Source organism: Vicugna pacos, chromosome 11 (assembly GCF_048564905.1).
Source record: "Vicugna pacos chromosome 11, VicPac4, whole genome shotgun sequence".
Lineage (NCBI taxonomy): Eukaryota > Metazoa > Chordata > Mammalia > Artiodactyla > Camelidae > Vicugna > Vicugna pacos.
This window is the reverse complement of record NC_132997.1, coordinates 50491235-50513624: the sequence shown is the minus strand read 5'-3', so window position 1 is coordinate 50513624 and position 22390 is coordinate 50491235. Positions and strand designations below refer to the sequence as shown.

At 52.8% G+C, this 22390-nt stretch overlaps 1 protein-coding gene across 1 annotated transcript in view; it reads left to right on the top strand.

The window, feature by feature from the left end:
- CDH23 (cadherin related 23) overlaps positions 1-22390 on the top strand; it is a 388627-nt gene that overhangs the window by 351348 nt on the left and 14889 nt on the right. Inside the window, exons 38-49 of the mRNA XM_072971348.1 lie at positions 4102-4323; positions 4638-4757; positions 5405-5585; positions 10670-10803; positions 11306-11515; positions 12067-12174; positions 13539-13641; positions 14916-15041; positions 15767-15970; positions 17124-17582; positions 20777-20893; positions 22061-22285. Of these exons, the coding sequence (XP_072827449.1) occupies positions 4102-4323; positions 4638-4757; positions 5405-5585; positions 10670-10803; positions 11306-11515; positions 12067-12174; positions 13539-13641; positions 14916-15041; positions 15767-15970; positions 17124-17582; positions 20777-20893; positions 22061-22285 (2209 nt within the window). The remainder of the gene's footprint in view (positions 1-4101; positions 4324-4637; positions 4758-5404; positions 5586-10669; positions 10804-11305; positions 11516-12066; positions 12175-13538; positions 13642-14915; positions 15042-15766; positions 15971-17123; positions 17583-20776; positions 20894-22060; positions 22286-22390) is intronic.

Sequence of the window (22390 nt, the reverse complement as noted above, 5' to 3'; positions counted from 1 at the left end):
CACCAGCAGGGGCTTGTACCCAGCGTTCTCCCACCCAGTAGAGGAATGAATGGATGGATGGATAAACACATGGATGGATGGATGAATGAATGGATGAATGAAATCTGACTTTTGTAAAGAGCTAGCTGAGTTAGAGCAGGCTTGACTGTAGCTTCCAGAGCCCGCAACACCCCCATGCACATGCACACATTCACAGATTCGGCACAGGTGCAGGAGTACACAGCAGGCTTGGCACATCTCTACACTGGGACACACACACGTGTGTATCTGTGCATGTGCACGTGCATCTTCAGATAGTGTGTCTCATGGAAAATCAGGGCTCCTCTCACCCAGGCCATAGCTTCACCTCCTGCCTTGCAGTCTCTCTCACTTCCTGCACGTAGATGTCTGCAGGACTCTCTCACAGCCCCCACCTCTGGTCCTCTGCTCTTGCACTCCCCCCAGCACTGGCACCACTGGTAATGTCTCTCTCCTCTCCTCCCAGTTCTTCTCATCCCCTAGGGCTTAAGTGAAGTCCTTCTTCACAAAGTACCCTGAAATTCCCCTGAGGGTCCTCCTCCAGTCCGCAGCCCTTTTGATTATCACACCAAGCCTGAGGTTTCCAACCAGCTGATCTCCACCTGGGTTTATCTGCCTTCCTGAGCTGGACTATGAGCTTTTGGGGACTAGGGCCTCTCCCTGATGTTTCTGAGTCCCTGGCACAAAACTGGACATAGGGAAGATGTTTAATACACTCTTATCTGAATAGACAAATTGATGAATAAGTGAGTAAGTGATCTCCCAAATAGAAGTGTAGGTGACAGTGGATAGTGCCAGGGGTCAGGGGAGAGGGAGGGCACTACAACTGTACCTAGTTTACCCCAGCCTGGGTAAAGCTTCCAAGGGCTTTGCTGGCCTGTTAGAGATCTTGAGCTCACAGGCGTCACCCAGGCTGAAGGACAGAGGACAGCCAGAGTCCATGTAGGTCAGGAATCAAGGCGGTAAGACTCAGGGGAGCCAGGAATTCTGGGTGACCCGTGGGTGGGCTGCTCTAAGTCCGAGGCTCTCTGAGAGTTCCCAGCTCTCATTCCTGGGCCACAGAGGAAGAGTGGGCATCATGCTATTACTACGTGAACTTGCACAGGCCCAGGCCTTCTGGAGCCACGGAGCCCCCTGGGAGGGCTGCCCTAGAGATTTCCAGGACATAACCCAGGTCCTTGATCATGATTATGGCACCACTTTGGGAGACAGCCCAGGGCCCTTGCTGCTGGCAGAGTATGAGTTCTTCCACCCAGGGAAGCTACAAAGCCAACTGAAACCAGGTGGGTGCTGGGCCCTTTCCCCACCTTGGCCATCCTCTGGCAGCGGTGAGGAGGGGTCACTGAAGAGTGAGACTCTGGAGCACCTGCCTTCCCTCTCCCCACCCCTGCCTGGCCTTGCCCAGGCCACCCTTGAAACCAGACTCTCTGCCCCAGGGCCTAGAAGGTAAGTGCAGAAAGCCTTGGATAAGGGGAGGGGAGCAACTGCCTCACCGCCCCCTTCCCCAGAGGGCGAGAACACCTGACCTGGGCTCAGTCTCCCTCCCCTCCCCACCACATTGTCCCCAACTCAGCCTCCTGAGTTCGCATCAGGGTGAGACACAGAGGCATTGCCCAAGGTGTGGGCATGGTCCAGAAACCTCAAGAACTCTTTCTTCAGTGCCAGGGCAGGAAGGGCTTGACTGAGAGGGCCTTTGGGGTGCTGACTTCCTCCTCACTCCAGAGGGCAGGGGAAGTCAGACCCACCTTTGCCTCCCAAGCTAGGCCTGGTCTTGGAGACAGGGGGCTCTATTAGAGCCCTTCCCCCCACCCCTCTCAGCCCCCGCAGCCTGCACGATGGTGAGAACCACTTCCAGGAGTCTAGGGAAGTGGGAAATGTCAGCACCCCCACCATGTCAGCGGGTCTGGAATCTGGCCTCCTTCCTGTAGGGCGGTGCTCGTGTGCTCTTACTGGCAGAAGGGGGCTCAGGAGGACGCCATGCTGAGCTCCTCCTCCGTAGTGAGTGCTCTTAGCTGCATCCAGGACCATGAAGAGCCACAAGATGCACACAGTGGCCTTCCTTGACAGTCATCTGTACTCAGATATTTGGAGACCCCACCACTGTTTTTAATGAAAACCAATACAAACACGTTATAGAGAAGACTGTGGAATTTATCTGAGCTTTCAAAGATAATGAGAGGTCTCAAAGATCTTACATTCTTGAGACAAACACTTCAGGCTTTTCCCCAACTCAGTGCAAGTTCCTGCTCCGCTCCAGTGGGGAAGTCTGAGAAATGTTAAAATAATACATTTTCCCACTCTGTGTGCTTATTGTCATAAATATTCGTTGAGACTCTAAGACCCAAAGGAATAGCTTCCTATTGAAGAGATTTAGACTAATGATAACAGACCAGAACCTCGGGATGCCTGAGCCAGAAAGGATGTTAAAGAACAAGTCAGGTCCTTTATTAACAAAGTCCAGAGAAGAGATGTGACATGACCAAGGTCACAGAGCCTCAACTCAAGGCTGCCAACCCTACCAGCTTTGGAAACAGTTCCAACAACTACCTAACACGCCCGCCCCCCCCAACCAGAGCTGCAGCTCCAGGGACTCATGGCCTCCACAGGGGCAGTGACAGTCTTCTGCAGTTAGGTCTCCTGTCCTTCTGTCCATCCTCCCACAGGTGGTTCCAGAGCCAGCCAGTGCCAAGCAAAAGGTGCACACAATTTGTCTACATCCAGCTTTTTGCACTACCTGCTTTCTGTTCCCTGCCCTTGGCAATGGCCTGGTCACATTCTCTCTCCCAGACGTCTTCGCAGTTGTTGTAACCTTATTATTTTATATTAGTCACTAATTATAGTTTGTATGAGTCAAGGTCCTGACAGGAAACAGATGGCACACTCAGAAAGGGTTCAGCTGAAGAGAGTTTAATGGGAGATCATTTACAGAGAGCTAGTGAGGCACCCGTAGATCAACAACCACAGGAAGCCATTACCCGCCCAGGGGTGCAGAAGGACAAGAAGAGGAGGTGAGGCACCTGGAGCCCGTTGAGGGCTAGACCCTGAAAGAGGGGCCACGCAGCACAGGAAACACAGCTGCTGGCAGAACTGCAGAGAGGAAAGGAGGGAGTATGAGTGAAGTACCCTCCTCTCCTGTCTTCTGCTGGGACCTTCCATTGGCCAAACCGTCTGAAAGCCAGATGTCAAGGGAGCCTAGGTGAGGCAGTCCACAGGGGATATCCTCCCAGGCACAGAAGCAGAGAAGGGAGGAGGGCAGCAGGGGGACAGAGAATGCCAGCACATGGCTAATTTCCTTCTTCCATTTATCTACTCTGCTTTTGAAGTGCCACATCAACCATTTCTCAGTGGTTCTTGAGTGCTACTTGCTGAGTTCCGATTGGCTAAGTTTTACCTGTGGTCTGATTGGACCAAATCAGCCAAAAATGGCCACTGACAGGAGAACATGGTGCACAAACTGTTCTTGCAGTGAAGTCATGTGCTGAGAGCTTTACTTTTCACAGTTCAACAAATTATGCCCATGTAATTGCCTCAAACCCAGTGGGCATAATTTATAATCCTCTCAAAAATGCTGAAAATGGGTATTTCTTTCACTTACATGAATAATGGGTAAAGCTTGAATGCGTAGACTGAGTACATCACATTCTTGCCTTTTGTGATCTAGAAGGAGGCCCAGTGTCAGGAAGACCCAGGCCCAGTCAAAGCTATGGGCTGGAGGTAGTTACTGGGGTTCATCTCATATACCAATTTTAATCACTAGATCAGCATGCTGACAGGAATCCTGGGATTGCATCTGGCCCCAGCAGTGCCATGATTGATTAGTGATGTCTGCCATGGGCATGGACAGAAGGGTGGTGGTGCAAGTGCTAACTTGGACCTAAAGCAGTTACCTAGCTTGGCTTTCGGTGGAGCCTCTGTGATTTCTTCCTCTATCAGCCTGGGACTTCCCTCACTCTCATCCTTCTCCCTTTCCCTCACTCTATTGAATCCCACTGAGTAAGTTCAGCCTAGGAGAACATCCAGCTGGGTCCACCTCAAATCCTCCAGCCAGCTGACCACAGAACCTGACCTTACTCTTTTCCACAGGCTACCACCTACGTGTACGTGACCATCATGGACGAGAATGATAACACACCTGTATTCCAGCAGCCCCACTACGAGATCTTACTGGATGAGGGCCCAGACACAATCAACGCCAGCCTGGTCACCATCCAGGCGCTAGACCTGGATGAGGGGCCCAATGGCACCGTTACTTACACCATCGTTGCAGGCAACATCATCGACACCTTTCATATCAACAGGCACACGGTCAGCAGCTGGTAGCAGGGTCCAGGAGGAGGATCAGCTGGCTAAAGGGATTAGAGGGGAGCTCAGTGACATCATGGGGTTGAGGACAGAGCAAAGATGGAGTCTGGGAGGAAACCAACGGGGCAGCGCATGCAGGAGTATGAAAAGCATGGGTGGGGCCTGGTTTAGAGGACAGCAGCATTCCCTATCATGGCCAGGATGTCAGGGCGTACCTCCTGGGGTGGTCAGAGGGTACCTCATGAAGGAGCTGGTCCCTAGGGCGGCCCAGACCCACCACCCACTGATCCACCCTTGTCCCTCTCCGTATCCCACAGGGCGTCATCCGTGCTGCCAAGGAGCTGGACTACGAGATCAGCCACGGGCACTACACCCTGATTGTCACCGCCACAGACCAGTGCCCCATCTTGTCCCACCGCCTCACCTCTACCACCACGGTGAGTGGTGGGGCACAGCCCCAATTTGGGGTTGGGGCAGGACAGGTCACAGAAAGTTCAGTGGGGAAGTATTGTGGAGAAAGATTATCCAGGAGAAACATCTCAATCCAAAAGCCCTGTTCTGGTCTCCACAACTCACCCAAACTTGCTTTGTGACTTTGAGGAGGTTACTGAACCTCTCTGTGTGGCTGCAACCATCAGCTAGATAATGACACCTGTCTTCCCCCACTTCGTGGGAAGAGCACAGACTCTAGTCAAACCAACAGGGGTTCACATCCTTGATCTTCCGTTTCCTACCTGTGTGGCTCTGGGCTAGTAACTTAACCTCCCTGAGTAAAAGGGGGAGAATAAAAACTGTTTCACAATGTTGGAAGACCAAGTGACACCAGGTAAAATGACCCCAGTACAACAATAAGTAGAAGCTCTTAGCATTATTATTAATAATTTTATGCCCATATAATTATGCCCATAAAGAGGCTTTGACAATAACAGTAACTTACGCACATGCATAGCTTAAAAAGCCCTCCTGCATCTATTATCCAATGTGATTCTTGCATCGACCCATGAGGCAGAATTATCCGGTCCAGTTTACAGATGAGCAGGGCTGACTGGGGGTGGCTCTGGCCAAACTTGCTCATCATCCCCAGGTGCTTGTGAATGTGAATGACATCAACGACAACATGCCCACCTTCCCCCGAGACTACGAGGGGCCATTTGATGTCACCGAGGGCCAGCCAGGACCCAGAGTGTGGACCTTCCTGGCCCATGACCGGGACTCGGGTCCTAATGGACAGGTGGAGTACAGCATCGTGGATGGAGACCCTCTGGGTGAGTGGGGCCTGAGCTGGGTGATGGGGGTGGCATGATCCAGAGGGCCTCTCCCCAGCCTGGCTCCGGAACAGGATGAGAAAGGAGGTCTCGAGGAGGTTAGCCCCACCATCGTGTGATCTTGCCTTCTCTGGGCCCCAGTCTCCCCACTTGTAATATGATGGGAATAATCTTCCCCCAGGAATATAGTGAGAACACTGAAATCTGGGATCAGAGGCTGGTAGCCTTGGAAGGTCACAGACCCCTTTGAGAACCTGATAGAAAAGTGCCCCTATGTCATATCCAGAAAGTAGGCTCCGGAGAAGAGAAGGGATGAGCATCCTTGGCCCAGACCTTCAGGACCCCCCAAATACGCACATTCAGGGAGCACCCGGATTTCTCTGCACATCTCATTGTCAAACCTTAGTAGCCTTCACAGCTACCTTGGCTGTTCTCCTCAGTTGAAGAGAGGGGTTTCATTGGCCGGAGAGATTTCTCAAGACAGTTTTTACTTACTTCTGTCCAGTAGGAATCCCAAACTCAAGGCCTACTGGGGCCAGGCAGGGAGCATACATGGGAGAAAAGGTCTGGGCAAGACAGTAGGGAGCAGTGGGGGCTGTGGCAGCTGCAGCTTCGCTCCTGCCAACTGCGGTCAGGTTGAAATGCAGGCCCATGGGGGAGGCCTTCCCATTGTTTAGAGAAAAGCTGGAAATCCAAATCTTTGTGAAGCATTTGATTTTTAATTGATCACTCAAAAAACATTTATTGAGCGTATTTGCTGATCATATTCCAGATGCTGAGGATACAGAATGGTACAAAACAGACACCAATCCCTGCCCTTAGAGAACATATGTTCCAGTTGGAAGACACAGGCAATGAGCATAACTGATTAAGTAGACAACTTAGTCTGTTGGGAGGTGCTGAGTGCTACAGAGAAATGTAAAGCCAGGAGATGGAGAGTGCCAGGGTGACGGCTCAATTTTAGAAAGTACTCAAGGAAGATCTGTGCACGGAGGTGACATTTGAGCAAAGACCTGAAGGAGGTGAGGAGTGGGTCATGTGGACATCCAGGGAGGAGTATGACAGATAGTGGGAGTGGCAAATGCAAAGGCCCTGAGGTCGCAATGTGCCTGGCATGTTCACAGAGGAGCCAAAAGCCCTGTGCCTGGCATGAAGCCAAATGAGGGGGAGCGTAGGAAGAGGTCAGATCAGAGAGGGAGCAGGCCCAGATGTTGTCGGGCTTTGCAGGCCACTGTGAGGACTTGGCTTTTCCTCCAAGTGATGTGGGAACGGTAGGAGGGCTTTGAGCAGAGGAGGGATGTAATCTGACTTAGATTTCAACAGAGCCACTCCAGTCCCTGAGTTTGGAACAGACCATAGAGGTTCAGGAATGTGAGCAAGGAAACCAGGTAGGAGTTCATGGCAGACACTTGGGCTAGAGGTGATGTAGCTGGGACCAGGGAGGTGGCACTGGAGGTGGTGAGAGCTCTGATATATTTCAAAGACAGAGCCAAGAGGATACACTGACTGATCAGATGTGGGATGTGAACAAAAGTCGAAGGATAGCACCAAGATTTTTGGCCTGAGCAACTAGGGAGGCAGCATTGCTGTTAGCCGACGATGGGAAGACAGCGGCAGGAGCAGGAAAAGTAGGGGGAAGGATGAGGTTGGGTTTGAGATGTCAGAATGGGCTTGGATGTTCAAGCCAGAAGTTCAGGAGAAAAATCTGCACTGAGGAGAGGTATTTGGGAGTAGTCATCCTAGAGATATTTAAAGGCACAAGATGGAAGAAGTATACTGAGGCAGGAGACAGAGAAGTCCAAGGATAGAACATAGAACCTGGGGTGAATTTGCATTTAAGATGCTAAAAAACAAACTCTTTTTGTAGGGCCAGACTTGGAGCCCCTGCTGTTCAGAACTTGTGGTGGCTCACTCTGTTCTGACATGCTACCCTTTTGTGCCCCCAAAGTCCTCTGTCTGGCCAAGCACTGTGCCTTTCTGCTCTGAAACCAGCAGAGCATGGGCCTTTCTCGTCTGCTGCTGCCATGCACGCACAGCAGTTGCGGCATTTCACAGGAGTCCTGCTCCTGTTTGGGAGGATGCCAAGGCCTGCTTGACAGGTGGGTGCTGGGTGGGCAGCTGGCCCCCCTCCCAGAAAGGAGCCCTCTCTGTATCCGGCTCTAGGGTGCAGGGCTCACACCTGGCCTGGGGCTCCCTCCCCTCTGGGAAGGAAGAGTAGACATTCAGAGTCCAAAGATAACTTGGGGCTCACTGAGCACTCCCCACATTCCAGAAGAGAGAGCAAAGGCTGGGTGGGGTGGGGTGGATGACCTAGCGGTGTGCTGCAGCAGCTTGTACGGGTCACAACACCCACTCCTCACCTCTCTTCTCGATCCCGGGTTCACTGACACCATGTCGGTAACTTGAAAAAATTGGCAAACACTATAAATTACGTGGAGAGCCGGTTCAGTGAAGGGATGTGCTCCAGGTCGCCTGGCTTCAAGGCCACCTTTCCACCACTGCAGCCTGAACCTGGAGGGGGCTTCTGTTGGTGGGGAGACGTCAGGGCTGACGGCTCTCACAAGCCCCACTAAGCTGTGAGGAGACACGCAAAGAACAGTTGGGAGAGAAGGCCATTATCACTCGCACCTCTCCCACCAGCCCATCTTCTCAGAACCTCCAACTGCCCCTTCTGGTCTGGAGCGCTCCTTGGACCCTTTTCTTACATCCACATCCTCCTTGAAAGCCCCCAGCTCCTTTGGAGGGCTGCCTGGGCTCACTTTCAGGATCTCCCTGATGATGCCAAGAGCTGTCGTGGGTCCAACACACACAAGGTGAACTGGGCCAGCACCAGCACAGCCCTGTGATGATACCTCTTTATTAGCCCATTTTTCCGATTAGAACATCAAGGTGAAAATCAGTCACATGCCCAAGGGTGTATAGGAGTGAAATCAGGATGCATACCTGGTTCTGATTAGATGCTTTTATCCCCAATCTCCAGAAGGAGTGGAGTGGGGCAGGGGGCGTTCCGGCCCCAGCTGCTGAGGGGGGTAATTTGTAGTGTGGGGGCCTTTGACCTGCCCACTTCCCCCACTGAGCTCACCTCATGGGACTCTAGCCCCCAGTCCCTCAGGCTTGCTTCCCTGAGCCTTCAGAACCTCTTCCTTTCCTTCAAGAGGGTGGCTGGCTTTGGAGAGAAGGCATCAGACCATCTGCTTGCTTATGGCCAGGAGCTCACACAGGGCTGGGAAACCCCTAGAAAGGGAATCCCCAGTTCTTTGGAGACCTTGGAGTATCAGGAAATCCAGTTTCAAGCAGCTTCCGCCTCTCTCAGCTGGATGTAGCCATAGGGCTGCTGGGAGCAGAAGGGCTAGTGGGAAATCCCAGCTGCAGGTGGGCCAAGAAAAGGCAGTTTTGGTAAATCAGAGCAGTAGGAGTTGGGAGCAGAGACTTGGGGAGGATGTGAAGAATCAGGCAGAGAAAACTGTTGGGTAGCTTGGGCCTCTGTCCTTGCCGCGCCCTTGTGTGCTGTGTGTCTGTGAGCAAGTCAGTGCCCTACTCGGAGCCTCTTCCCCCAGCTGTCAAAAGGGCCAGTGAAGGAACTAACTTTCTCCCTGTTTCCAGTTCCTGGGAGAGTGCACAGAGATGACCCCCTCTTCCTCACCTTCTCCCCACCTCCCTCGCTCATCCGCCCTCACTTGCCTTGGCCCCCTGAGCGCTTCCATCCAGCTGGGCCTCTGCTAACCTTCCTGGCTTCCTGCCTCTCTGCTCTTCCCCTCCAGCCCCTTCCCTCCCACCCCTCCAGCCCTAGTCAGCTCTGAGTGGTGAGTCCCATGGCTGCAGTGGGCTGAGATGCAGAGCCCTGGGTTCAAGTCCAGGTTCTGTCATTAACTTGCTGTGGGGGCTCAAACAAGTCATCACCCTTCTTTGCCATTCAATTTTCCAGAGGACACCGGCCGATCTCTGAGGTCCCTGCCAGTGCAGAGACTGCAAATCTGAGGCTCTTGCTCTAGGCACTCTTAGACGTCTGATCCCTCAGCCAGGCCAAGATAAGGATTGAAGCCAGGGGTCCAGCTGAGGGTCCCTCGAAGAAAGGGAATCAAATCCCTTTCATGTGGAATCTTAAAAAAAAAAAAATACACAAATGAACTTATTTGCAAAACAGACAGACTCACAGACATAGAAAACATACTTATAGTTATCGGGGGAGAAAGGGTAGGGTAGAGGGATAAATTGGGAGCTTGAGATTTGCAGACAGTAGCTACTGCATGTAAAATAGAAGCAAGCTCCTACTGTATAGCACAGAGAACTGTATTCAATACCTTGTAATAGCCTGTAAAAAATATGGAAAGGAATATATACATGTATACATGTATGTGTGTGTATGTATAACTGAATCACTATGCTATACACCAGAAAGTAACACATTATTATAAACTGACTATACTTCAATTAAAAGAAAAAGAAAGGAAATCATGGCCAACTAGGGGCCAAGGGAGGCCACAGGCCTGGGAGCACCCTGGCTGCACTCCAGCTGGCTCAGTATCAGGGCTGAACGGAAGGTACTTGGGGGCTTCCCTGTCCCCCACCCCCATCCCAACTTTATCCCTGCCCCAGTGCCTCACCGTTAGTGTTGTATTCCTTTGGGGTAAACTTTGCCCTTCCCCAACATCCTGTTTACAGGGCGTGGTATCTGGGAAGGATCACACATTATGAAGTTTCCAACGCCTTCATTAATTGATTTCTGATCAATAGTAGTAAGAAAGAGGGTGCTTGTGTGGAAAGGGAAGCCCCACTTTTCAACAAAACCTTCTTACGCAGGGTGGGTCCCTGGCCTGCTCAGGGCCCAGGGAAGGAAAATGGCCTGGCATCTCATGCACCTCAGGGCATGAGCAGGTCCCTGCCTGCTTGCACCCTTAGTAGTATCTGCCCCTCTACCTCCTGCACCTCTCAGCCCTTGGCGGGTCTCGTGAGGATCTGAAGCTGGGGACACTGGAGGGCCCATGCCCTGGCTGTCCCCTGACCCTGGCAAGTAGGACTTTTTAGAAGCAGCCTGACTCGTGGCCGTTCTCTACTAACTCTGGCCTCTCCTGGGCGGCACCCAGGGGAGTTTGTGATCTCTCCCGTGGAGGGGGTGCTGCGAGTCCGGAAGGATGTGGAGCTGGACCGGGAGACCATTTCTTTCTACAACCTGACCATCTGTGCTCGAGACAGGGGGGTACCCCCACTCAGCTCCACAGTGAGTCTGGAGACCCCATTTGACTGGCTTCGCCTCACTACACCCTGAACTCTTTATAGAGACTCCTGTCAACACTGCCACCCTCATGCCCAGAGCGGCCTCAGGCTGCTCTGGAGCCAGTCCACCCGCAGGGGCTGGACCTGGGGCCTGGCAGCCACGGCCACTCGGAGGGCTCTGGGGAGGCTGCCTGTCTGCCAGACCTCTGTACCTGTCACTCTGCCATTTCCACCCCATCTCTGCCTCTTTATCTTTTCTGCTTTTCTTTTACCCTCATTTTCATCCTCTTTTTTTTATGATCATTGTCCTTGTCATCCCCTTCCTTCTCCATGACCAGCTGCACCTTTCCGTCCTCAGTTCCTACTCCTTGGCTGTCTTCTCCGTCTCCTCCTCCTCAGCTACCTCGTCCCTTTCTCCTCCTCCTCTCTCCCCTCCATCCCCACCCCATGCCCCCTTTTCTCCTTGTCCTCCTCCCTCACTTCCCCTCCTCTCTGATATGCCCCAGATGCTGGTGGGGATTCGGGTGCTGGACATCAACGACAACGACCCCGTGCTGCGGAACCTGCCCATGAACGTCACCATCAGTGAGAACAGCCCCGTCTCCAGCTTCGTCGCCCATGTCCTGGCCAGTGACGCTGACAGTGGGTGCAACGCCCTCCTCACCTTCAACATCACCGCAGGCAACCGAGAGCAGGCCTTCTCCATCAATGCCACGGTAGGGCCGGGGCTGACCCCAGGAAAGCCCCCAGGATTTTGCCTAAAAAAGAGGACCCTGCCCCAGGGGCTTTTCTATCTGTCTGGGATTCTGCTGGTTCCACTTCCTCCTCAAGTCTCCACCCTCCACTGGGATGTGGGGGTCTCTGTGGGCAGCATGGAATCTTGGATTTGTAGGTGAGCCACCTCTGGGGTCCTTGTCACCCCAAGGCTTGTCATGTGCAGAGATGGACAGAGACTTTGTACCACTTGGTTTGTACCAAGATATCCTTTGTACCTAGAAGTCCTCACTTGACCTCTTGGAGGGTTATCAGCTGCTGAAACCGTGAGGTTCTCTGAGGAACCATCCCTTTGAGGCAGAAAGACCGGGCATTGGTGGTCACTCTTGCCCTGGCAAGACCCTGCCAACCCATTTTGGCCTTCTAGACCATTTGGTGGTTTAGGAAGATAATTCACAGCCACTCCTGCCGGCAGAGCAGTTGGGCCTCTGTAGGCCAGAGCCCAAAGTGGGGGGACAGGTCACTGCTCAGCTCACCACACTCTACCTCCCAGACAGGGATTGTCACTGTGAACCGGCCCCTGGACCGTGAGCGGATCCCAGAGTACAAGCTGACCATTTCCGTGAAGGACAACCCAGAGAATCCACGCATAGCCAGGAGGGTGAGGCTGGAGGGCACAGGCCTGGGTGCTGGGGGTATGCAGCTGGCATGGCCCGGGAGTTAGTTGCACAGACTTTAGAGTGAGCAAGAGCTGGGTTCAAATCCCTCTTCCACCTGTCCATGGGTACGTGGTTTTGGCAAGTCAGTCAGCCTCCGTTTTCTCTTCTGCAAAATGTAGACACATCTACCCCAAAGTCACAGGGAGGACTTGAAGGAGCCAGTGTCTGGAGAGTCCTCAGCATGGTGCCTGGCACACAGCAAACACTCAGTAAACACCAGCTATCAGCTTTTCTCCCCAGATCATCGATACTTGGGCCCATATCCCAGTGGGATGGGGAGGCGGGCCTGCATGCACTCACAAGCACATACTCTGGGGTTCTGAAATGGTTGCATTTTCCAAGTGGCTTTTCCCTCAAAAGCCAAAAGTTAGCTCTCTTCACTGAGAAGGAGGTGGGGTTGCTAAGCAAGCAGTCCGTTTGGAGTAGGAGTCAGCCCTCCTTCCCAGCCCACGAGGTCTGGGGCAGAGCCCTAGCCACAAGTCCTAGGGCCTGGCCCATCTCAGCCCTGCTTCTGATAAGCTGCAAGGCTCAGCCACGACCCTGCCCTCTCTGGGCCTCAGTGTCCCCATCTCTACAGGCTGGTGGCCCTCATAGACCGCTGGTCTACATCCTGTGCTTCTCCCCTTCCTTCCTTCTCTTGCTTTTCTCTCCCACTCTCATTCCCTCTCCTCTGCCTGTGCTTTAGGAGGGCCTGGGTCAGGCTGGAAAGCAGCAGCGTTGAGTGGTGGGAATCAGGGGGCTTGGAGGCTGGTCCCCACGCTGCAGCTCACTTGCTCTGCAGCTTTGAATAGTCACCCCCCCTCTCTGAGCCTTGGTTTCCCCACTTCTGTAGTGGAGAGGTGTCCAGGGTACTGGGAGGCTCCGAGAGATAAGGACTATGGCTGTGGTTTTGAAAGATCTGAAGTGTAGCCCTGGGTGAGTTTGGATAAACTCTGACCAGGGCATCAGGCCAACCTGGAGGGTCTGGAAACTAAGGCTGGTCTTCCTGGCTGAAGTCCTTCTTTATAATGAGATGGACCATGATTAAATACCATATATATCCATTCTCCTGCGAACTTCACAACACTTCCGTGAAGGAGTTAAGGTCAAATTAAAAAACAGGCCCAAACAGGGGGAAAGATCTGCCTGAGGCTACCCTGTAAGCTTCTAGCACAGAAGGGACTTGAACCCAGGTCTCTGGACCCCTGTTGTGGGCTTTTTTATCATCTACTTCTCTGCCTTGAATGTCACCTCCTAGTCCTCCGCCCACTGGAGTGCTTTGCTAGAACATGGCCTACAACCTGTCCTCCCGTCGTGCCTCCCACAGGATTTTGACTTGCTACTGATCTTTCTCGTGGATGAGAATGACAACCACCCTCTCTTTACTGAGAGCACCTACCAGGCAGAGGTGGTGGAGAACTCTCCTGCTGGTAGGTGCTGGGCCCACCTGGGAATTCCTGCAGCTGCCAGGTACCACCTGGGCCCCAGGTGCCTGAGGACCTCCCTTGTGCCTGGTGGGGGCCCAGCTGAGGCCTGGCTGGGGAGGCAGCTTTACCACGTGGCTGGCGAGTGCAGAGGGTGTGGAGGGGAGAAAAGGGTACAGCCCTGAGAGGCTGGTGGGCCAGGGCTGCTGGGCCTCTTAGGGGCCACCAAAGAGGCCACAGGTCTCCTTGGAAGTGGTTACTGGTCCCCAAGGTTGTCCGAGAACAGCCCCACTGCCCCCTCTGCACAAAGGGCATTTAAGGTATGAGGACTACCCAGGAGGGGGATGAGCCCACCCCTCCCTCTTCCCTCCACTCCCAGACATACGGCATCCTGGAAGCTTCTGAGCGGGGGGCCGGGGGCCTTTCGTAGGTCAGTGTGGCCCTTTCCCCACACACATGCACTGACCAGCCTCACCTCCCTTCAGAGGGACAGAATCTCCTCTTTAATGTCTCCCCAGGGGAAGTCTCCTCACTCCTCCTCCAGCCCCCCAGCCCCCGAAGCTTAGATTCTAAGTCAGAAAGAGATGAGCTGAGATACCCCTTGTCTCTGGCTGAGCATCTCCACTACAGGAATCTGCCTGTGTCAATGCTCACCCATATGCCAGTGCATGTCCACGTAAGGCACATGTGTTGGCTCACATGTGTGCACGGACACACATCGGCATATAGGTGTCTGCACAACGCACTCCATGTGCAGATGTGCCCACCTGCAGAGGTAGACAAGACTCCCCGGCCTGCAAGTGCCACCGTGAGTGCTCGTGGCCGTGTGAACACGGAGTCCTGCACGCACATGGGGATTCTTAGCCATGTGTGGTCAGACAGCTGTTAGAGCATTGTGTGCACACACGTGTGGACAGACTGGGCTGGGTGTGCATACGTAGACAGGGCCCACACACAGGGAGGGGACGTCAGGGAGCCCCAGACCCTCCCACGGAGTGGCCAGCCTCAAAGGCTGCTGGGAAGGCAGGCGTGCTCCTGGTGGGCCAGAGGGGCTTGCTCACCGCTGTTGTTTTCTCCCCAGCAGGGCTTTGAGGCCGCTCCCCAGGCATCTGCGTCAGTCTGCCAAGGCTGCCGCAGCCCGGCCCAGGGCCTCCCCGCCCCGTCCGCCTCACCTCCCTCCCTCTCATCCATCGTCAGCCATGGCTCACTGGGACGGGGTGGGGGAGGGGCGGGTGGGGGGCCAGGTCGGCCCAGCAGTGACCCCTCTCCCCCTGGCCCAGGGACCCCTCTGACAGTGCTCAATGGGCCCATCCTGGCCCTGGATGCCGACCTGGACGTCTACGCCGTGGTGACCTACCAGCTGCTGGGGGCCCAGAGTGGGCTCTTTGACATCGACAACAGCACCGGTGAGGCCTCTGTGCCCAGCACCCCCAGCCTGGCTCCAAGTCTTCCTCTGGAGTGGGAGTGGCCCCACTGCTAGACCCAGGTCCTCCTTTCTCAGTGCTGGGTCCAGGCTCTCCAAGGAGACCCCATCCCTCAAGCCCCCATCTTGCAGCTGGATTAGACCACCCAAGGGCCAGGCAGGAGGAACCAGGAAGAGGCTTGGGGGTAACAGGAGAGATCTGCTGGTACATAAGCTCTCGGCCTTGGCAGAGAGCCCCCAAACCCACTCCCTCCAGCTCCCCATGCCCAGCCCAGAGGATCAGGCCTCTAGTCTGCCAGAAGAAGCTATGGGTCTGTCCTCAAACCAGACCCATAGCTCCCCAGAGACCATGTTATATCAGTCTGGTCTTGGCTGATTTGGTGACAAGTGACAAGGAGGGATATATTAGCACTTCTCTCAACAGAGCAGGTCAGACCTCTAGCCTGGGTCATCCCAGGTGGGACTCTGGAGAACTGCAGAGGGCAGCTGGGGAGGGAACAATTAAAGGACACTGGCACCTAGGGGATCTCCTTAAACACTGGTTGTTGGACCTTTACAAAAGAATTCTTATTGTGTTGCTTTCCCTGCTCCTCTTTCATCTCTTTCCCCTTCATGCCTTGTCTTTGTCCCCTCCTGGTTCGCTCCCACCCTGTCTCCCCACTGCATCATTTTTCCTATGTCTCCCTGGCTGGTGGCGGTGGGTGCCAGGCATAGTAACAGTGAAGTCAGGTGTTGTCATTGACCGGGAGGCCTTCTCACCCCCTGTCCTGGAGCTACTGCTGTTGGCTGAAGACATCGGGCTGCTCAACAGCACAGCCGACTTACTCGTCACCATCCTGGATGACAATGACAACCAGCCCACCTTTAGCCCTGCCACCCTCACTGTCCACCTGCGGGAGAACTGCCCTCCAGGTATTCAGGGGCAGGCCCCGGCCCATAGCAGGAGCTGGCTGATGGCCTGTGGGGACTGGAGCCTCACAGATTGGAGGCAGAATCCACCTCTGGTCAAGAGGATAGGCAGTAGGATTGGCGGGAGGGCACTGGAGAGACAGCCAGGAGACTCAAGTCCTCCCTCACTTCCCTTCTTGGATCCCCAGTGTCTTGTCTGCAAAAGAAGATTATTAAGGAGTATTCCATCCATGTTGCTGGATGGAAAGACTCTTTAAAAGCCAAAATAGGATTAACTTGATTCCCATCAAAATCAAATATGAATTGGTGGGTAAATTTTATTCTAAAGTTTACCTGGAAGAATAAGAACATTTTGAAAAATAAGTATAATCAAGCCAGATTTGCCTTACCAGATATTAGAACACATTACCAAACTGCAGAATTAAAAACCGCATGGTATGCGCACAGGACTTTGAAAGTAGCCCAGAAATAGATACTGGTAAATTAAAGAATGTAATATTATGTGACAAAGGAAACAGTGAAACCAATAAAGAAAACTAATTATTTGGTGTGCAAAACATCTATTCATATCTAGTATAGATTCTCACTCTGTAGCAGACACCAAAATGAAACCCAAAGATGTTCTAAAGAAAATATAAAAAGGTAGAAAACATTAAAAAAAAAAAAAAGCAGAAGTTGGAGGTAAATATTTGATTTTGGGATAAGTAGGTTCTAAGCATATAAAAAACAGAAGAACTTAAAACTACTAAATTTTGGTGCATATGAATTTAAACTTCTTTACATGAGATAATTATAACTAATATTGAAAGGCAAACAAACTGAAAAAAGATATTTGTTTGACACAAGGTATCGTAATTATATAATTTGTATAATTTAACAGAAAAATGGGCAAAGGGCAAAAGCAGATGCTTTACCAAAGAGAAGATACAACTAATCATTAAGTTATTAAGAATTGCTCAGTCTCACAAATCAAAGAATGCAAAATAAAATAGGATACCATTTTCCTACAAAATGGCAAACATGAAAAATGCATAAAAGATAGATGCTGGCAAGGCTGTGGTAGGAAGAGGCCCGTGTGAACGAAGAAAGTTATCTTGGTGAGATGTTTTTAGAAAAGGCCACTGTTCTCAGCTGCTCCCCATTCCCACCCCCACAGGATTCTCAGTCCTTCAGGTCACAGCCATGGATGAGGACAGTGACCTCAACGGGGAGCTGATCTACCGAATAGAAGCTGGGGCTCAGGACCGCTTCCTCATCCACCCAGTCACCGGGGTCATCCGCGTTGGCAATGTCACCATCGACCGGGAGGAGCAGGAATCCTACAGGCTGACAGTAGTGGCCACCGACCGGGGCACCGTCCCTCTCTCGGGCACAGCCACCATCACTATCCTTATCGACGACATCAATGACTGCCGCCCTGAGTTCCTCAACCCCATCCAGACGGTGAGCGTGCTAGAGTCAGCCAAGCCAGGCACTGTCATTGCCAACATCACCGCCATCGACCGTGACCTCAACCCTAAGCTGGAATACCACATCATTGGCATTGTAGCCAAGGATGACACTGACCGCCTGGTGCCTGACCAGGAGGACGCCTTTGCCGTGAATATCAACACAGGTACAAGGGCCTGCTCCCCTCCAGCCCTCCTCCTGCGTCCCCGCCCCTGTCTCCTGGCTCTCTGCTTCCTGCCCTACCCTCCTCCTTTCTCTTCTCTCGCTCTGCTCCTCCCTTTCCCTCAGCTGCTCCTTCCTCCTCTCTTCTCCCTCCTGTTGACACCACATCCTTCCCTCTTTCCCATCTCTCCCCTGGCTCCTTCCCTCTCTCCCTTCTCTTCTTCCTTCTCCCTTGGCTGGCCCCGTCTCTGTCTGATTCTCTCACTCTGCTAGTATTGTATGAGAGTGCCCATCTCACCACACTCTTCCCAGCATTAATATTACATGGTTTCCATATTTGTAATTCTACAGGAAAATGGCACCTTGTTTTAATATGTATTTCTTTAATAACTGGGCAGTTTAACTCTTTCTCCATATGTATCCAGGCCATTTAAATTGTCTAAATTTTATATATGTGTGTGTATGTGGATATAGATATATATAATATGTGTATTTCTATTTATATATACACACACACACACATATATGTACCCTTAATTATTTTCTTACACCGTCAGAAAACAAAGAGAACTGTGGCTTATCTTTCATGATTTATGCAGCTCATTATAATTTTGATGGCTTTACCATTTTTCAAAAAGTGCCGATGTCTGCTCCTCTGGGGAGTTGAGGAGGGGACATGGGACTTCACAGGGGTACTTTTTGGAAGGCCCAGAGGAGTGAAAGAAAAACTAACATGGCTATGACAAAATGCTAAAATTCCTCGTTATTCAGAGAAATGCATGATAAAGCGGTCGTGAGATACTGGTTTTCCGTGTGTGATTAGCAGACATTAGGATGCTGGACAACACTGAGTACTGGTGACAGGGTGGGGACATCAGAACCCTCATACACTACTCAAGATATTTAGGCCAATTCCACAATCTAGATAGCAGTCCAGCACAAAGTACATCCATACTGCCATGATCCAGTAATTCGGCTCCTGGGTGTACGTCCCAAGGAAACTCAAGTCGATGATGGAACTACCCAAGGATGTTCACTGCAGTGTTATTGGTGGCAGGAGTTGGAGGCCACCTGGGCATCCATCTCTCGAAGACTGAAGAGTAAAACGTGGTAGGTGTACACCATGGGTTACCAGGTAGCTGCTAGAAGCACTAGATTCAGACAGAGAACCATGAGTGGACCTTAGAAACAAGTACTCACTGAAAAGAGTAAGAAATAGAATGGGGTATGTGTACCATAGTCCCACTTGCGTAAGTGTAAAATACACAAAAACAATACATGATTTTAGGATCTTTCAAGTAAAAAATACACTTTAATACATTACAGTGATTGCCCGAGAGGAGAAGGGGAGAAGAGTATGGGACTAAAAAGGTTTCAATACATACATAAGACAAGAGCAGGGCCAATGACCATAGTATGCAGTGAACCAAAGAGCATGATGAACTCAATATGCCTCTGAGGCCTAAAGGGAAAAGAAGACAGGAAAACCATGAGCCACTAGGAGAAATTAGGTAGCTCAGACATGCGTCAGGTTAGCAGAATTCCTGCTGCAGTGGCTGCTCGGGACCACAGAGAGCTGCTCCGAGCCCCTGCCCAACTTTACGCTGTACTGTTGCCTCTACCAATTTTTTCTATTCTCCTTCCCTCCGACTGACTCTCTTCTCTCTATTTTTCTTTCCAGTGTCCTCTCTGCCCCTCTTCCTCATGTTCTCTCCCCTCCTTTGCTCACCTCCCGTCTCCTTTCTACTTGCCAGAGTCTCAGCCCCCTGAGCGCGCCCACTTGCCCCCTGGCTTCCTGCCCCTCTGCCTCTTCCCATCCACCCTACCCGTCCCAAACTTCCCGCCCTGGTCAGCTCTGAGCCCTTCCGTCCCCTCTGCCCTGCTCTGCTCCATCCCCTCTGCTCCCTGAACTAACTGATGTTAACCCTCTTCTCTCTTCCTCACGGCTGGCAGGCCCACAGGTTTGAGCTCTGTTTCTCTGTCACTTCCCACCTCATCTCTTCTCTGCTTCACCCCATCGCCTTCCTCCATACCCACCACACCCCCCCCACCCCTTCCCATCCTGTGGGGCCCGGGCCAAGGCCGTGGCCCAGCCTTTGCAGACTGAATGCAGTCACCCTCTCCCCATCCTCGCTCCCCAGCCTCGGGGACAGGGAGCGAGAGTAGGAAGAGGAGGAGGAGGAGGAGGCAGCGGCCCAGGGTAAGTGACAGCCCCGTGGCTGGGGACCCGAGGAGGACAGAAGCCCAGCAGGGGAATCTACCAAGGGGGAAGGGAATCCCAGACACCCCAATGCCTGAGAGAGGGCTAGGAAGAGAGAGAGGAGGGTTCATCCTAGGATGAGGCCAAAGGGAGGAGGAGACACCATGCCCTTACACACGCAGGAAGAAGAGCGGTCCCAACAGAGCCAGCCCTGAGACTGGCAGTAAAACTAGGTCAGTCTAGTTCAAGTCCAAGCCACTGGAGGACTCCTCTGTGATTAGGGAGCAGGCAGGGGTTTGGGGAGGTGGCAGGTAGGAGAGGAGGAAGCAGCTTCTTGCTAGTAGTGTCAAAGGATGATACCCCTTCCCCAGTCAGCCGTGTCATGCCCCACGTAATCGAGACAAAGGGCTGGGCCTGGCTGTCTAGCCTGTGCCACCACTGAACCCTCCAGGGAACCCCCTCAGGGCTTTTTAGCTGCTTTGACTTTCCTTTATGCTTGATCTCCCTAGAATATAACATAAAATTTACCATCATAACCATTTTTAAGTGTAAGTTCAGTGGTTCAATATACCCACCTTGTTATGGAATACAAGCATTCTTTTAAACAAGCAATTACATAGCACTTCCTATGTGCCAGCACTGGTCTAAGCCCTTTATAAATGTAAATTCATTTTGTTGTCATAATCCTCAAAATAGCCTATGTGGTAGGTACTGTAATTATCCTCATCTTACAAATGAAGAAACGGAGGTACAGAGAGGTTAAACAATTTTCCCAAAGCCACCAGGCTAGTAAGTATTGATTAAGGGCAGAATGATGTTCCCCCTGCTTGCAGATGGCTGTGACCTCATCTCAGCCAAAGATGAAACCAGCAACTCTTGGGTCCACTGGGGACCATTGCCCTTGGTGGGGATTGGGAAGGTTGGCCGGGAGCCCCTCTGGGAGGCCCAGATTTTAGGGGGTTCCCTTTGGACTGAACCTAACCTGGTCTGGTCTGCAGGATCCGTAATGGTGAAGTCCCCCCTGAACCGAGAGCTGGTTGCCACCTACGAGGTCACTCTCTCAGTGATTGATAATGCCAGCGACCTGCCAGAGCGCTCCATCAGCGTGCCAAATGGTAAGGCTCCTCACAGGCCTCTCCCATCCATTACTCAGAGTCAGTCAGGCCAGAGGGGCAGGCCTGGAACAGGCGCAGGCCTGGCCCCAGGGAGGGAGCAGCAAGACCCAGCTAGAGGTGCTGCCAGTAGTGAGGCCGCCCCAGGCGCAGAGCAGGTGGCAGCTAAGTGAGGCTGAGGGTGGCCCTGGGTCCCAGCCGTTAGACAGAGCTCCGCAGTGGGGGATCCAGAAACCCACAATTGTGTGTGATCTTAAACCCTAAGGGTCAGAGTGGGAAGGAGGCTTGGTAGAGGCTGGAAGGGGATTGAGAAAAGGATGGGTTGACAGAGACTTAGAATCCCATTGTCAAGACTGGTTACTGAAGGTGTGGCTGGGATGTGAGCCAGGAACCTCAGATCTGATAGGAAGCCACGAGGTCAACCCAGAGGAAGGAAAGAGCAAGGAAAGGTGACTTGAAGCCACAGACACCACATTAGGGGACGCAGGCACCAAGGGAGAGAAGAGGGGCATGCTGCTGCCTTCCGCAGCTGGGCACAGGCTGCCCTACCTGCAGTATGAGCTGGGAGGGGCTGCTCGAAGCAGTGGATTTTGTGTGGACAGAGCAGGGAGCAGGGAGGGGCGTGTAGTGATGGGGTGGCCTCTGCCATGAGGCAAGGACAGCTGCTGGGGTGGGGAGATAAGCCTAGCAGATACCTGCTACTTATCTCTATAGCCCAGAGGCCCAAGTTTTCAGGAAGGAAGGGCAGACCTGGTCATCTCCTCCTTGTCCTGCACTCAGAGGGCAAAGGGCCAAGGCTAGTTATATAGAGGGGACAACTCAGACTGGAGATGAGAAGCTGAGTCATGGAAAGGGTCTTAAAGATCATCTTAGTCCTATCTCACAAGACTAGTGGGGAAACTGAGGCACAGTAGGGGCCAGGGGCTCCACCAAGGTTACCCAGCCAGTTGTCCAAACCCAAGCCCCTTTCCCTACAGAAGAGTGAGCAACCAGACCAGAAGAAAGGATCACATGCCACCGCCCAAGGGTTGGGGCAAGCTTCAGGGAGCCCAGGGAGGGCTGTGAGATGCTGCCATCCTCTCTGAGCTCAGCTGAGATGTAGAAAGGCCTGGCTCAGCCACAGTGGTGCCCCCTCACACCACTCTCACTCACTCCCTGCCCCTATCCCAGCCAAGCTGACAGTCAGCATCTTGGACGTCAATGACAACACCCCCCAGTTCAAGCCCTTCGGGATCACCTACTACACAGAGCGGGTCCTGGAGGGGGCCACCCCAGGCACCACGCTCATTGCTGTGGCAGCTGTGGACCCTGACAAGGGTCTCAATGGGCTGATCACCTACACCCTGCTGGACCTTATGCCCCCGGGCTACGTCCAGCTGGAAGACTCCTCAGCAGGTAGGTGGGAAATCTGCCAGAGGAGGGTTGGGGGACGTGTGTCTTTGCCTGCTTAGCCTCCAAGAGGGACCGTGGCCCACTTCTCACCCTCCACTGGGGCCCCAC